Raw genomic sequence first — 17,112 nt, forward strand, 5'->3', positions numbered from 1 at the left:
GAAGCATAATGATGTCTGCTTGTTCTACAGCTTTACAGCATCTTCAAGTCATAGGCAACATCAAAACATTTTAGAGACAAATGTCTGACAGCTGAAACTTGGACAAAATCTGTCACCCATTGGACAAACATCCCAAACACTGCAGCAAATCCACAACAGAATAGTTGAAAAAGAAGATTGGAGCAATTACAATGGCCTAGTCAAAGTCTGGACCATGAGCTGATAGAAGTGTGTCAGCAGGATCCCAAAGGAACTACCCGACATGGATGTTTGTGAACTTAACTGTATAAGATAGACAAGCTATGGGACATCATTGGGGCAGAAGGTGGTTCCACAAGCTACTGATGTGGTGTTCTGGTGTTCCATTCATGGAAGTTGCATTTAGATTCATTTCTGTTCAATAACAAAAATCTAGAGTATGTTATGTTTTTGTACAGGTTAGAATCTGAATAACAAACAGCAGATCATTTTCATTATGTCCTGATACGTTGGAAACAAGTTATGTTCCACGCAGACTCGAACAGGTCACTCCAACAGGCCCTTACTTTGAAGACTCAGAACTGACACTGCTTCCGAGATGATCACCTCTCCTCAGGTCCAATCCATTGAGCCCAGTCCACTCCACCGCAGCGTGCTTCCTGATGCTCCGGCTCTCTCGGGCTTGCATCCTCAGCTGTCACTGCCATCTCACTCAAACGCCTGCTCCGGGCACGTGAGCGGCAGACGTCGTTATGGGCTCGTAAACATAAGCAGGTATACACGTTTTAATAAATTTGCCAAAAAGCAATGAGTGACTGCTGGCGGTTATTTCGAAAACTACACCAGTCGGTGTTTGTTGTCTTGAACACACCCCGCTGAGCCCCCCGATATTGTTCAAGGGGAATAATGGCTGCACAAGAGCCGTCTCCACCATCTTCCCTGGAAGGCAACAAGCCGGGCTTCCCAAAGAAAATTCTGGCCAACAACCTGGAGGACAAGCATCTGTGCAACTCGTGTCAGAAAATCCTGCGGAGGCCCCTGCAGGCCCAGTGCGGCCACCGCTTCTGTTCGTTCTGTTTCAACAAGCTGGTGAGGTGAGTGGTGAGTGTGGGGGCTGCTAGTGGAGGGAGCTAGCTGGAGTATGTGGAGCCCACCGCCAGACTCCATTCACAAAATTCACGTTTTAACTCTTCTCCACCGGTTATCACGGGAAGCGTTTTATCGGATTAAAAATGAATAACATCAAGGGGATTAGAAGGGGTCTAGCGAACGGCTAATTCACAACCACTGTCTCAGCCAAGAGGAAATCAGGACCTGAGTGATGAGCTGATTGTGTTTTTATTGATGAGGCTGGTTTGGAAGTGGAAAAGGTGAAAAGTTTGGCCCAACGTGAAGGAAATAAAATCACTATCAAGTTGCTTTGCATGCCGAATATACCAGAAGATTCGTGTCTTTTATTCCAGTAATTATAATCCCCCAAAGCTTTAAATACAACTATACTGTGTAAAATTGGGCATTTTTGGAATGGAGTTTGGGTTGTCTATTTAAATTTGGAATAACGTATTTACTCTAACTAGAAGTAACATATATTGTGTCCATTTTTATCTTGAAAAGAAATCGGCATTATGATTTCAAATGATACCGTTATATGTTCGTTATTGAATATAATAAATGAAAAATAATCCCATATTGGTTTTCTTTCTGGAGTGACGGTGCGCTGAGGAGAATGAGATCACCGGGTTTCTAGTCTGAAAGTGCGCATGTGTGGGATGGAATGGCACTTTTCCTTTTTCTTTGCTGTCCTTTAGTCGAAAAAAAAAAGTCAACAAATCATTGTCAGCCTGTGTGATTAAATACAGTTGAGATGCTGTCACAGCTTTGTAATGACAACTATCTGAGTATGACGAAACACAAGAATGCTCTCTTGTAGGTCAAAAAATGAAAACGTACCTAATTCTGGGTCAATGTCAGTCAGTGCATAATAAAAACTCACTACTGAAGTACACTCTCATCGACGTATCTGATAAGATTTCTTGACAAGATGAGTTGCTAAAGATGTTCAAATTAATGGCTGCATGACAAAAACATTTACATGCAGAATAAAAAAAATCTGCACCTTGTAAAGAGAACTGGAGAGAGATGGCAAAATGTAAAGTTTAAAATATTTTGATAATTATGATCCAAAGTTACTGGAAAACCCACTACACTTACTTTCTAAAACACAAGTCTGTATCTGAAACCTGAAAAAAATTAGTGATGGGTGTGTAACTAATTATCTTTAATCACATTTTAATTGAAAACTATACAAAGTAAGAAAGATTTTCAATAAGAAAAAATACTTTTGCAGCTAAATTATTGAATAAATAGACATATAAGTTTATCAACAGCTGAACCTCCAGTGGAGCTGCAACAGAAGCAGCTTTGTCATCCATCACTGCTTGTTTGCAGATGCTGCTTTACATGTGGACCAGAGACGTGCAAATGCAAAGGTTCCTATCATAAACTTTGTATATGAAAAAAAGTGAATCATTTGATTAAAATTTTAACAAGTTAATATATATAAAATTAATTCATCAAAAGTCCTGACCCTCGATCTAAAAAGGTTTCAGGTATGAATGCTTTTGCATGTCAAAGTACAACAACTTTATATTATTTATTTCTTATATTTTTTGGTAATTCTCCTGTGGAAATAGTGTGATGTATTGACAGATTGTTAAAAGCAGGTGAAACAGAAGTAATGTGTGTTAATTATTTTTCCTCTCCTAGTTCTGGACCACAGAAATGCAGTGCATGCATCAAGGAGGACTTGTTTGAGGAGCCCACCTCCATTCTCAAGCCTGGCGGTGTAAGCACATTGAACCTTCCTTTTGTTTCCTCTAATGCTTCAGATATTTGGTCCTTACCTGAGATTACTACCACAGGAGGTCAACTTCAGGCTCAGTTTAAGTTTTAGTATCACAAAGCTCAGCTCTTACACTAGCTCTGTCACTATGGTTACTTTGACTGAGTTTTGCGTGGGAATCCCATTGGTTAACTTTTATTTACAAGGGATTACCTAGACTCCTGCTGGCCTATATTTGTACTGCAGCCACACTGAGAAATGTTGAGTGTTATACTTCTCGTTCACATGATTTGTGACTTCTTTCTGCTCGGACTGATTTGGGTAAGAATGGTTTTGTTCACTCTGCTCCCTCTTGTTGGAACTTGCTACAAGAAATGTTGAGATTGACTGAATTCGTCTCGTTTAGTTCTTTTACATCCAAACTAAAAGTTCTTGAGCCCAATTCAAAGATAGGCAGCTGTTTTTTCTTTCCCCCCCCTTTTTTTATAGCTTGTCATTTTCTTTTAACTGTGTAATTTTTCTATTTTGTATTTGTTGCTGCCTCTTGGCCAGGACTGTTGAAAAATAGGTTCAAAAATCTCAAGGGGTATTTATTCTGATTAAATAAAGGTGAAATAAATAAAAAAAAGGATCAGTAATAAGGTTGAACTAGTGTTGAATTTTTTCTATATTTACTTGATGAGAGGCAGAATATATGTGGATGTACCACCCTAAAAATAAAAACAACCCTGAGAGTCAACAGAGTAACATATCAGTGTTTTCTGGGTTTCTGATCCAGTGCTGCTCAGCTTGGATCCAGTTCTACAAAACCTTTTGATTACTTTCTAATTGTTGCCACAATAAAAAGAAAACGGAAGCTGCAACTCTGGTTCTGTTGTCTATCTTCATATGTGGTAAAATTAGAGCCAGGGGAGAAAAGTGAGCTCCCAGCGTTGTGTCCAGCGGTAAACCAATGCAGAGAGTTTGTAACTCTACACAGCGGTGACAGGCGTTTTCTCCTGCCCAGGCGTTCCCAGACAACGCAGCTCGGAGAGAGGTGGAGGCCTTGGCAGCAGTTTGTCCTAATGAAGGATGCACATGGACTGGAACTGTCAGAGAGTTTGAGGTAAATCCCAGAGCATTATTACCCTATGGGCCAAACATACCCTTCATTTCTTATTCCGGATTCTGACAGATTAGTCCTTTCAAAAAGAAATAGAGCTATCTGATCATCCATTCATTTTATCAGGCCCAGCTCACAAAATAATATGTTTATGTTTATAAATATAAGGAATTTTGATAATTCAATGTAAAGCAGCAGTTTACCAAAGGCTTTGCATTAACATACACAAATCAGTCATCAAGAGCTCAACAAAGGCTTTTGATCTGATTGGTGGCCAAATAGAAAATAAAATCTAATTATTTTATTTCCTGTTTGTTGAATGCAACAAAGCCAAAATCTCCCACCATTTTGGATCCATGACCACATCAAAGGCATGAACTGTGTTGCACTTTTGAAGGAAATAATGAACTGCTGCTTTTGGGCCCCTGCAGGCGAGCCATGAGGGCAACTGTGACTTCATGATCATCATGTGTCCGTCGTGCAAAGAGCTGATGAGAGCCAACGAACAGGAGCGCCACAACGAGCGAGAGTGTCCAGAGAGGACACTGAACTGCAAATACTGCAAAGAGCCGTTCCTCTTAAAGAACATCAAGGTGAGGATTAAACAACTAAACACTGTTCATGATCCGCTGCTTGTGGGTACTTGTGCTAGGAGTTACCAAATACAGTAGTTCTCAGAAACACTGGGCTGCCAGGAAGCTGAAACCATTTCATTGAAATGGTTTGGATTTATGAATAATGAATACCGTGATTAATCATGGTTTAGAAGAATCATGGATATGCCATAACTATCATATTTGTCGCATCATCATATGAGTATATGACAGGTCTTAATTGTAAATGATTTATCACAGAAAAATCACAGACAGTAATCATTTGTCGTAATTCATTTTACACTTGGGCTTTTACAGTTGTTTATGTTGCACACACTAATAATGCAGTAAAGATATTATCATTATGTAAATAATGTAATAAGTAAAACTTGAATTTTGAATGTGACGTTTTAAAAGGAAATGCTCCTTTTGTTGAATTCCAATTTTGTGCATCTTCCTGACTGCAAATGTGAGCAGATGTTGTTGTTTTAGGCTCATGATGAAATCTGCCCAAAGTACCCAATGATCTGTGAAGGCTGTGCGAAGAAAAAGATCCCCCGTGAGAAGGTATCTTGGCCGTTTCCACTCTCCTCCATTCTTCAGTCTGATGGACGTCTCTCTGCTCTGAGCTTGGGATCAAACTCTCTGACATTCTTTACGCCATTGGCTTCTTTCATTTTTGTTTTGTTTTGCAGTATGTGGACCATATTAAGTTCTGCAGTAAATTTAAAACACCATGCAGATTTCATGTTGTTGGCTGCGATACGTCTGTAAGTAGATACTTTTGTCATAAATTGCTATATGTGCATGACTGCCTACTGCTAATCATTAATAACTTGGCAAAATGAAATATTTCATACTTCAGACATATTCAAACAAAAAGGCCAGGTAAACATAACTCCTCCAGTAAGCTAAAAAATGTAGCATTTTTGACGATTTAAGTAAGTTTGCCAAGTTATTGAAAAGCATTTCTTGGAGAGGATGTTGCTCATGGAGGATGGAAAGGGACAAAATCAAGAAAAAAATAAACTCGTCCTTAAGATATTATCTGTATCATGATGTAAACAAATGTTTAAATGTTGACGAAATATAATTAAATTATTCAAATGTAAACTTACAATAGTTGATGCCAATAATTAATTCAATGTGTATTTAATTAAATCATGGTTCCTGATCCTGCAGTGTCATAATAGTTTTTTGTTAAACTTGCCTATCACATTCAAGGGTGTATTAAAGATGGTTAGTGTGGTGTGAAATTAGAAGGAATTGCCCTTTAGTCATTTCTTGAATCAGAAGCTGCAAACAAAAGCTAACTTCTGCTTCATGGCATAGTGATACGCCCGAAGCCCCACCCCTCAACTTTGATAGGTGAGTTTGACAGAGAATTATTTCATCATAACCCTGAAGGAATAGGAGACCTGAAATAACTGAATACACATTTAAATATCTCTGTAAGCTAGTGTAAGTTTGTATTTTAACAATTTGATGACATGTTTCTAACTTGATTGGTTATTGTAATGATTGAATGATGTATTTATTAATGTTGTCCCTTTTAGTCTTCCATAGTTGCTACATGTCTGCTAAATCTTGTATTGTTGGCTTGTATTGCTGCTTTTTATGCAAAGTGACATAGGCATGATGCCTCACTGCCCAGGGTGGCATTTCCATAAGGGGCATCATGAGTAGCCAAAAACAAAGAATAGAAAACTGTTATTTTAATTGAATGGCTTGGATATTATTGAGATTCCAGGACTTTTCCTCAGATATTCATGTAAGAATGACCACTGATCAAATGATCACTGATTCACAGCAACGAGGAGGATTACATGTGTTTAGGTTAATCTGGCATGAATCAACAGGGGTAAGATAAACAGTAGGGGCCTAAAACTTTTTCTGTCTTGCAAATATTTTATTCACAGTGAAACTCATAAATTTTTTATTCATTATTTTATGTAATAATATTTTTGAACTGGTTTACCTTGTCAAACCCATCCTTTTATTTAGAATGTTAGAGAAAACTGGACTGATCAGATTACTAATCACACCAGCTACATTTCATACTACCTGCTTTGTTTAGAAGCTCTACAGCCAAAAAGTATTTGGTGTCATAGTCACTGTTTTAACTTGATATTGATTACAAATCAATGATCAATAGTGTTTTGGTTTTATTCCACTGAGTGATCATGATGAATCAAAGGCGTTTCCTGTCTTTGATTGAAGCCATTGCTGAATGCTGTTTCATGAACTCCCCAGCATGATGCGTCCACCACCATTCTTTATACCAATGTGGGTCTAAATGTATTTATGTTAAGCTGCTGTGTGCTGTTCACCCAGTCATGTGGTTTAAACCACCATTTTAGCTAAGGACAACTTAAAGTTTTTGAAAGATGTTAAAAAATGAGAAGTAGCATTTCTGTCAAAGGTGCCATAAAATAAGTTATTATAACATAAAATGATCAAAACTTTGATTCTGATGACTGAAAAAACCTTATAAACTACTATCTTAGCCTATTGACTGAATGAGATCATTTGTGAAAAACCTCATGGATTTGTGGCTTCCTCACTAATTGTTACAGCTGTTATTTTTTCCTTTCATCTGTAACTGTTGATAATTATGACTCATCAACCCTCTGCTCCCCCACCACCACTCTGAATGATGTTGGTCCCTGACATTCTGAAAGCCACTCTGATAAATCAGTTAGTTAGACCAAAAGTCTTTTTCTATTAAAACTCATAAATGATCTCTCCTGGAATCTTACTTTCACATTAGCTCATTGTATTTTGGTTGGAACCCAAACTATAAAGCCAGCCTGATCTAAGATCTATATGTTATGTGTCACTAGTGAGTCTTTATTCAGCTGGATGAATGTTCTACAAGACAATTGTGACTATGAAGTGTCTAAGAGAACGATTAAACTTTAAAAAGTTTAGGTAAAATCAACTTTTTTGAGTAAAAATATTCAAATGTTGAGCCCTCATCATAATACACACCTAGAGATCTTCCTCAGAGCTGCAGTTTCCAAGCTTCCTCTTCACAGATCAGGCCTCCCCTGCTCCTTTAGACTAGCCAGCAGCTATTAGCAAACACCTGGTGGAACTGAGAATTTTCTAAACTTATTAAAGGAGCTACGTCTCAGAGCTGCTCTGGTAAAATGTTGTTAAAGGGTTAATGGAGGAACCATGTTGTGATGACTTTCTGACGGTGAAGTTTCAGAAACAGCAGGAGTTGCTTAAAGAAATAAAAGCTAAATTTGCCTCATAATCTTACTGTCTTGTGTTGTTTATACAAATCTTTAGAGACAAACTGTTTATTTTCGTAATTTTCTAGTTTCTATTTCTGTTTCGAAGGTGGAGAAGGAGAAGATCCACGACCATGAGCGGCAGTGTTCATACGAGCACCTCAACCTGCTTCTGCATTTCATCATGGGCATCAAGGTGAGTCTGGAGAGCCTCCAACCGCAGACCTTAGAGGTGGCCAGCCAGAAGCTCCAGGTGCTGCACCAGTCCCTCAGAGAGCTGGAGCTGAAGATGAGCCAGCTGGGTGGGGGCGGCCCTGCTCCCGTGCAGGGTGCATGTGCTCTCACCCTGGCCACGTCCTTCACTCCACTGCCCAGCGCCATGGGTGCTGCTCTGGAGCTGCAGCTCCAGAGCGAGAAGACCAAGGTGGCCGAGCTGAGCCGGCGCTGTCAGGAGCTGGAGCTGAAAGTGAACACGTTTGAAAACATCGTCTGCGTCCTGAACCGGGAGATGGAGCGTTCCTGCACCACCATGGAAGCCTACAACCGTCAGCACAGACTAGACCAGGACAAAATTGAAATTCTCAGCAACAAGGTATGAATGATCCTTGGACCTGGATGCTTCTTTACATACCCAGTAACACCACAATGTAGCCCATGACACCAGAACATACACCACATCATGCCCTAGGGTGACAGTTATGTTTTGGTATGGAGTTGCGCCATACTCTTTCCATTTTCAGATGATGGGTTGAAATATGTTTCAAGAACCTGACCAAGCTTTAAGTTTCTCCACAGCTCCCTCCCTCTCCCATCTGCTGTGTTCCTTGGATTTAGTGGATTGAGAGTATCCAGCTAAAACGGCCTTATGCCTTTGGTGCTTTACTGCAGGTCCGACAGCTGGAAAGGACGGTCAGCCTGAGGGACCTGTCCATCGTGGAGATGGAGGGGAAGATGAGGGAGATGTCTGCAGCCACCTACGATGGAGTCTTTATCTGGAAGATCTCCGATTTCACCAAGAAGAGGCAGGATGCCGTGGCTGGCCGCGCTCCTGCTATGTTCTCCCCCGGTCAGCATTCCATGCAGAGATGCTCTCACCAAGCGCTTCGGGCCTGGAATGACCAAGATCTCACTCAGTTGTTTGATCTTGTCTTCCAGCGTTTTATACAAGTAAATACGGCTACAAGATGTGCTTACGAATCTACCTGAATGGTGACGGGACGGGCCGTGGCACACATCTGTCTCTGTTCTTTGTGGTGATGAGAGGACACAGCGACGCACTCCTTAAGTGGCCTTTCAATCAGAAGGTAGAAGTCTTCTTTTTTTTTATCAGTTTAAAAATTATGTTGCTAAAATCCAAATAAATTCAAACGAGCTGTAGGACTCTCTATCCAGACTGGAACCAGGCTGCCTGGACAGGCCAAAATTATTTGCTTGATCTTTGGGTCCAGGCTTTGTGGCATGAGCACAGAGAACAAACACCACGTCAGAGTGTACAATATAAAACTGTGTTTATCTACTTATTATAGTCATATGACAGCTTTTCCTATTAAGGAACAAAAGAAAGTAAGGTGCAGAGCAGACACTTATCAGACTGTAACAAGCACAGCACACAGTAAACACTTCTATCAATCACACATCCTACATGATTTGCACTTTTCTCATGCTCAGGTTACAACAAATAAAATTCAGTTCTCATTGTGCAGCTGTATTTACAAGGATTACCAAGAGAAATTCTCTTTCCTTTAAAACAACATGGCAGTAAGATGCAAGTTTGCTAAGTTGCATCTGAACGAACGACATTATTCTGGAACAATGTGCTTTGAAGAAATAAGACAGAAGTAGATCTATTTGGGCATGGTGGAAGGCACCATGTTTTTAGAAACAGAACCAGGACAAACACGTCTCACCAAGTGTTAAGCACCGTAGTAAGTAGAAGGCTGTAGACTTGAGCTTGTTTGCAACCACAGGTAGAATCTTTTGTGCACTACAGTGTTTTATGCTCATAAGTTCAGGCAGTAGCTGAGACAGATTATCTGTCTGTAACGAACGGTCACAGCATGGCGACAGTTTTAACAAATGTGTAAAAAGGTTACATACCACAGCTTTAGAGGAAGGTCTACTAGCTGTTAACTCTTGAGGTGTACTTAATTTTTTATTCAGAGCATTTTTATTTTGCCTTCTCTCTAAATAAATGACTGAGAAGTCTATTGTGGCTCTTGTTATCCTGAGGTTACTTCAAAGACTAGATATGCCCTGAAATTTAAAGAGGGCTGTTTCCTGATGGTTTTACCCTGATATTCTGATTTGGTCTGGATGTTAATGAACAGATCCCAGAAAACTGAAACCTGCAATAGAAATGCACCTTTAGCGGGATTTGCATTATTAACTTTAGTTCAGTCTGATCTGTAGAGAGAATAGTCTTATGTAATCCAAATCTCTGCTGCACTGATCTCCAATACCAGCCTGCAAACAGTAAAACAAAATCCACCTCAGCTCCAGGTTCCCTGTTGATGCTGCCATTGGGTAATACTTGTACCATCTGTGTAGGTTACCCTCATGCTGCTTGACCAGAACAACAGGGAGCACATAATCGATGCCTTCCGGCCCGACATCTCATCTTCGTCCTTCCAGAGGCCCGTCAGCGACATGAACATCGCCAGCGGCTGCCCGCTTTTCTGTCCTCTGTCCAAGCTGGACTCCAAAAACTCCTACATTCGTGACGACACCATCTTCATAAAGGCCATCGTCGACCTCACTGGGCTCTAGAGAAATCGTAAGAGCAGAAATCCCAACTTTGCCTTTTTTTGCGACTAACCTGTTCATCAACCGGCCTTCGTATTAGCAGTAACCAGCACTTCTCTCGGGGGGTGTTGTGTCGTTTGGTTTTGGAATCAGTTGTTGACAATATGCAAGTTATCATTTTTTCTTTGTTGGCTATTCAAGTCCTTTAGTCTCTGTTTTACCAATCAGAAGAACTTTTATGCATCAAAGTTGTGACTATTCACCAAAGTGACTGCAGAACTTTAAACAGCGTTTTTACTAACCAAGGCATTCCAACAACTGTGTAGTGTACTATGTGAAACAAGCTGACTGCCCGCCTCATTAATCCCTCATGAACATGTTGAAGCTCCTGGTGCTTCAGAAGTGGCTCACCGTCAAGGTTTAAAGGAAGCTTTCCTGTAGGCACTAGCTAACGCTCTTGTTATTACTAGTTATAACCCAGAAAATGGGAACTTACTAACCGCTAAGATAACTAACAAACACGCAAGTCCCTGAAAATATTCAGCTTCCTCAATAACACTCATTAAGTCTTCTGTGATCGTTTCACCGATTTCCAACAAGATTGTTTTTCTGGTTACACAAGTTTTCTTCCATCTTAACTAGCTGGTTTGGGATTAATTATAGGGTTTAATAGAGAAAATAACCACACGTGAATCAAGCTGAAAAGAAAGTCGTCTGAGTTGATTAAAAATAAGAAAATGTAAGTTAATAAAACCAAAAACTATCCAGATCTTTTTTTTGTCCCAGATGCTGATCCGAGTGGTTTTAGAACAAGTGTTCCTGGATTCAGACTATCAGTCAGATCCTCTTTGTAGTCGTCGCCTTGTTTGCAAAATCTGTAGCTTTAAGGAGGAGAAAATGAACTACTTGTCAACTGTATTATGTGGTTTAAGTTGGTTTGATGATCATGAAGCAGTTACAGTAACCGGCCGCTGCAGTGTGTTGGGTTTATGTTGTTCCCCAACCTGCAAGAATCAACCAAAGACACAAATTACTTTTCTGCAGAAGAGGGGAGAAGAGCCCAACGCGGAGAACCGCTGGCAAACGCTGTCTGGGATCCACTCCGCCGGCTCTCAGTCCCCAACTGCCTTTTATTATGTCAACAAACAAAGAGGTTGGCTATTTTACATAGTTAGTCATTCTTCCTCGGACATGCTGTTACTCGGACCTAAGGATGACCTCTATAAATTCACCCCTCAGGACACAGATAATGATTAACACAGCTTTTAGCAGAGGAATGTGTAAACATTTCTAACCCCTAAGGAAACAGTTAAGAGTATATCACAAAAGAAAGGAGTCAAGAAAACAACACAGAATAATATGAAAACATAATCTTTCAAATAAAAGTAAATGAACTTAGATAAAAGTAAATGAACTAAGATAATAATTTTCCCAACAAGTCCCAGCATTAATATGGTGCTTGGTTAATGAAAGCCAGCATAATGATATGGGAACACGTGAGCTAAAACACTTGTAGTTTCATATACGTTTATAATTACTGTATGTCTGATTCCACATATGCACATTTCTCCTGCTGGTCTTGTTCTCTGTTTTGATGTGACTTGTTGATAGTTTGGCATTCAACAAATTTCAAAAGTCATGTTCATGAAATCAGCGCTTCGCTTTGAAGATGGTGTAATCTAATAGGACTTCAGACTTATTTAAATAACACGTTTAATACAGGTGTGGAAGCTATGCACAGGAAAAAAATAGGCCATGTTTTAAAACAATTGGCTGCAGAAAAGCATCCAAAGAAATTTAAACACCAAATGAAGCACTCAGATGGTCCATTCTGGATAGATTATTTGAACGAGAAGGAGATCAGAGCTTCTACATCTGAAAGGAGAAATGGAAAACTGAAAAAGTTTATGCTAAAACTAAATCTTCTAAAATACCTGCCCAGGTCTGATTTTGAGTTAACTCCACCAAAAAAACAATCTTCAATCCAGTCGAAATAAACTCCATTACATTTATCACATGGGTGGATAGGAGGTATAGGCCATGATGTTATTCAGACAGTATTTTCATATTTTAACACCAGTGACTGATACTTAATAACATTTTAAACGCATTTCAAACATTTCCACTAAATTTATATTTATCGAGTGGCAGTTTGTTGCAGGCAGTTGCCGGCGGAAACGCTGAGTGAAGATCAGAGGATGGCCCCCAGACATGGCAGACGAAATGAATTGAACTTGACAGAGTCTGGTTTGTGTCATATTTTGGGTTCGCATTGTGAAAACAAATTAGCATCACCTGCCAAGTTGATAACCCAGACGCCACATGACGGTTCTGGTTGTACAATAAAATCCAACCGATTCGGTCAGTTCCTTCTGACCGCTTCACTTGGTGCCAGCAATGTATGCACCAGTACACCATAAAGTGCATAAAATGATTTTTATCGTCTTAATTCCACCTGTAGTATTTTTTTTTTTTTTGCATTTCAAATGATGCACCTTTTATTAAAAAACTGCTGATGATTGACAATACTGAGAGGCAGATTATAATATCTACAGTCAAAGCAATAGATCAGACCACTATTGGCTGTTGTGCTCACTGTTGTGTACTGTCTAACATTTGGTGATGTCATCATTCTTATTTTATATTTCTCTCATAAGCTTTGCTCACAATGTTGTCAGAATTTCTCACACACTGTTGCAGAACAGCGATTGGTCCATGTCTGGCTCTGCTGTTCTTCATTTGGGAATCATTTGTTGAACATCTCTTGAATCCCATCAATTCTATCTGCAGTACTTCTGCTGCTAACGTTTCTGTTTGTGTGTCTTTCCAGTCCTTTTCCTCTGAAAGAAAATCTATGGTGTGAAATATGAATCAAGCCTTGGTTATTATTTTGTTGTCTTTGGTTACACTGAATAAAGGTGGATAGAGAGTTATGGGCTGCTGATGGTCTGTAACGGCTTTATAATCTTCCAACACTTTCTCTCAAAACTATCCCTTCCTTAAAAAAAAGTAGTTGAAGACATTGACAAAATGTAAAAGATTCTAACTTTCTCTAAAAAGACGAAAGAAAAATAAAAAGCAAAGCAAAAATAACCAGAAAGATGACTTCAGAGATGCAGTACAAATGAAGGCTACATGCTGACATGAATTGATGTTATTGAGTCCTGGTATTATTTGAATGTTCCAACACAGTTCACAGAAAAACATTTATATTTTCATTGGATTTTTGATGAGTTGAAACTACGGGTGCACCGATAACAGTTTTCAGGCAGATTAATCTTCAAAAACTTCACCTGCCAATTCCTATATTGGCTGAAATGTTTTGCGTCTGAAATGTTGCTAAATTTAGCAAGAAAATCACTGAGTTGCTAACAGTGGGGTGACAATAGTTAGCTACAAACTTGTAAACATGACCATTCTATCACTCAAACATGGCTCATCGCAGAGCTAAAGAGGACAGTGGTTGATTTTTAAGACCTTTGCTGATGAGATAAGATCGGCTTCACATGTAAGCATCAGCTGATCACCAGTTTCTCCAAATGAAGGAAATTGGAACTGGTAAATCAGTGCACCCCTAGCTGAAACACTTGTTTCCAATCTCTACAAATATATATATATATTTTTGATAAGGCTAACGGGGCGTACAGTGAGGTCAAAGTGTGTCACCTTACATGTCTTCTGGTGTTGATTTTTTTAAAATTTTTGTTACACTTGCATGTTTAAGAGTGTCTTAATATCAGATGGAGATAAACCGAGTACCGGTAAATGCATACAAGCAGTTTTCCAGAGAAATAATCACCCCCCGGAGCTAGAACCATCATAGGTTTGACTCGACTGAAAATTAGTGTTTTGCAAAACTCCAGAGGGTCTTTGGTTAAATATTTTCAATCAGCCACATTTAAACATTTAGGAATTTTAAATGGCACTTAAATATAAATTTTGACTCGGCCACTTTAAAATTATTTATTATTATTATTATTATTATTATTATTATTATTATTATTATTATTATTATTATTATTATTATTATTATTATTATTATTATTTTATTTATTTATGTATTTTTTTGCAAAGTTGAACTTTTTTGTGGGCTTTGGGTTATTTTTCTGCTGCACAACCCATGTGTCATGACCCTAACCCTAACCTTGGCCCTAACCCTACAGCAGCAGGAAGCAGCCCCAGGCATCACATTGCCACCACCATGTATGATCTCAACATCCACAGGATGTTCTCAGAAGTCCTGCTGGTCAGAATTATTATTATTTTTTATTTTTTGTAAAAGTGAGAAGGGTCTTTGTCCCTGAAATTCCTTAGATCAGGACTTGGTGTGTTTTGTTGTTTTTTAGGTGCTTTGTCCAGTTTCATGTTGTCAGATGAGTTTTCTGTAATTTTTTTTGTTTTATTTTTTATTACTGTATTCTTAAAGTGAGTCAGGCTTGGCTGAGACTAGGGCAACCAAGATGCCCTATTGTGGTTAATCACTGTTGATTCATAATTAATAAGGGGGTTGAAGAAGCTTTTGCATAAAGCGATCAGTTTGCTCCGGATTGTTTTTTCTTTCCATAATAAATTAAATCAATTTGGGAAAGCTGCATTTTGTAAATGATCAGGTTGTCATTACCTGGTATTAAAATTTGTAAGACATATCTGAAACATTTAAGAGGAACAAAAACCAGAAGAAAAGTACAGTTTCACGCAGCACTGTAGGAATGGAAACAGAAATCTAATTATCTTCCTTATCATCGACTCGTCTTCTCCACCTTTTAAACGACCTACTTTCCTGGAAAAAGAAGTGCCTGTATTTATGTTATGTAATCTTGAATATTTTTAAATGTGCTATTCTGTATGATTAAGCATAACAGTACTTTATGAACATTGAGTTTTAGAACATCTTATCCTTCAGAATTGTATTGCTTTTCTGTTTTTTTTTTTTTTTTACAACATGTTCTAAAATTTCATGTGACCTTGAATGTTTTTCTTTGCGTGCGGATAGTAGTGAATGTTCAGAGTGAGGCTGGTGAACCAGCATGCTTTTAAACCTCAACACACGCTGATCCATCTCTGTGCATGAGAGGCTTCAGTCGGACATGATGCATAACGTTGGCCACTGGTTCACATCGTTGGTCAGGTTCTGATGTCCTTTTTATGATTTCACTATTGTATTTTATGCAAAGTAAGAGAGTACCTTGAGGGGCAATCGGAGAAGTAAATATATCTAAATAATGTATAGATAATATTTATTGATTAGAAACGTTTTCTGTTGAGGTCATTTGAAAGCATGTTGTAGTTCATCTGGCTCATTCTTGCCGAGCTGCGTCTCCATTCTGACCTCAGCTTGTTGCATTCTCTTCTTTTTCTGAAACAAATTTCCGTTTCTCTTCTCGTGAGTGTTTTTGCACGTGTAGTGATCTCCGTTTTGCACGTTCCAGCAGCCTCAAAATGAAGCCCCTTCTCTTCCTGCCTATACAGTGTGTTCTGGTTGTAGCACTAGCAGATGCTCAGCTGACGTGAGCCTGGATTTCTTGTTCGTTTACAACAAAAGGGCTTCACATTTCATCAGCATCCACCTGACATCACATGCGGGCTTTCGTCCGCGCGGAGGCAGAACCGCGCGGTGGTTCCGTTTGAGCCAGCTGATGTTTCCGTGGGTCAGCGACGCTGACATGTAGGAAGTGCCACACTGCCTCACTGTTCTGCAACAGAATAAACAATGTTTTGATAAATACTGCTTCAGAAACTGAAACTAGTCACTTTTTGCTTTCCCTCCACCTCTGTTCCCTTGGATGTGGGTTATTCCTCTAAAGGCCTTGCTGAGATTAGGATGAAGAGCCTTCATCTGTAGCGGTGACATCAGTCGTACTCGTTCTTTCTGCTGCATTCTGTGGATAGAAAGTCATGTGTTAGTTAACTCTTTGTACAGAGGAAATTTTGTTCCATATTTGTATTTTGATTTAATAAAGATTTTAAAATGCCCTCCATGCAAAGACTCTGTGTTCTGATGTTTAGACAGATCAATTTTAATAAATTGGAAAATCATTGAAACGTTAATTTATTTTAGACAGAAACATGGATCCATTATACAGATGATAATTCAACTCCATCATGTCAGATGAGTAAAAAAAAAAACATTTTAATACAGAAATGTGGCCCTATTGAAAAGGACTCAGTATCTGGTTGTGGCAGAATGAATGGACAAATTACTGCATCAGTGCAGCATAGCATGGAGGAGATCAGCCTGTGGTTCTCCTGAGGTTCTGGAGTCCAGATTGCTTTGATAGCTCCCTGCAGGCCTACTGCACTGTTAGTCTGCTATCGTCTTCCTCTTAACAGCCCAAAGATTCTCTGTGGGGTTAAAGGTCAGGGCAGGTTGTAGACCAATCAAACACAGTAATACCATGATCATTGGACCAGCTTTTGGTACCATAGTCAGTGTGGGTCAGAATCAAGTCCAGATGGAAATCAATCCAGCCTCTCCATCCAGCTGGTCAGCAGAGGGATGTGTTCTGAAACTTCCTGCTAGAAGCTGCATTGACTGTGGAGTTCAGAAAACCCAGTGGACCAGAAACCAGCAAAGGACATTGTAACTCAAACCATCACTGACTGTGGACATGTCCA

The 17,112-nt window shown here is 39.3% G+C and overlaps 1 protein-coding gene across 1 annotated transcript; it reads left to right on the forward strand.

Moving 5' to 3' along the window:
- The first annotated feature begins 885 nt into the window (after positions 1-885).
- Positions 886-14,435, forward strand: LOC129351631 (TNF receptor-associated factor 2-like). The gene is made up of 10 exons (XM_055020585.1): positions 886-1,073; positions 2,746-2,824; positions 3,828-3,926; positions 4,355-4,516; positions 5,009-5,083; positions 5,212-5,286; positions 7,865-8,347; positions 8,644-8,821; positions 8,911-9,059; positions 10,303-14,435. The coding sequence occupies exons 1-10, from the start codon at positions 886-888 to the stop codon at positions 10,519-10,521; spliced, it is 1,707 nt and encodes a 568-aa protein (XP_054876560.1). The 3' UTR covers positions 10,522-14,435.
- The last annotated feature ends 2,677 nt before the right edge of the window (positions 14,436-17,112 follow it).

This window comes from Poeciliopsis prolifica, unplaced genomic scaffold, assembly GCF_027474105.1.
Source record: "Poeciliopsis prolifica strain line A6 unplaced genomic scaffold, Auburn_PproV2 SCAFFOLD068, whole genome shotgun sequence".
NCBI lineage: Eukaryota > Metazoa > Chordata > Actinopteri > Cyprinodontiformes > Poeciliidae > Poeciliopsis > Poeciliopsis prolifica.

Bases quoted from the DNA above. Each gene is read 5' to 3' on its own strand.
- LOC129351631 (XM_055020585.1), top strand. From the start codon at position 886: ATGGCTGCACAAGAGCCGTCTCCACCATCTTCCCTGGAAGGCAACAAG. The intron at 1,074-2,745 runs GTGAGTGGTGAG...TTCCTCTCCTAG, and splicing joins TGTTTCAACAAGCTGGTGAG to TTCTGGACCACAGAAATGCA. The intron at 3,927-4,354 runs GTAAATCCCAGA...GGGCCCCTGCAG, and splicing joins GAACTGTCAGAGAGTTTGAG to GCGAGCCATGAGGGCAACTG.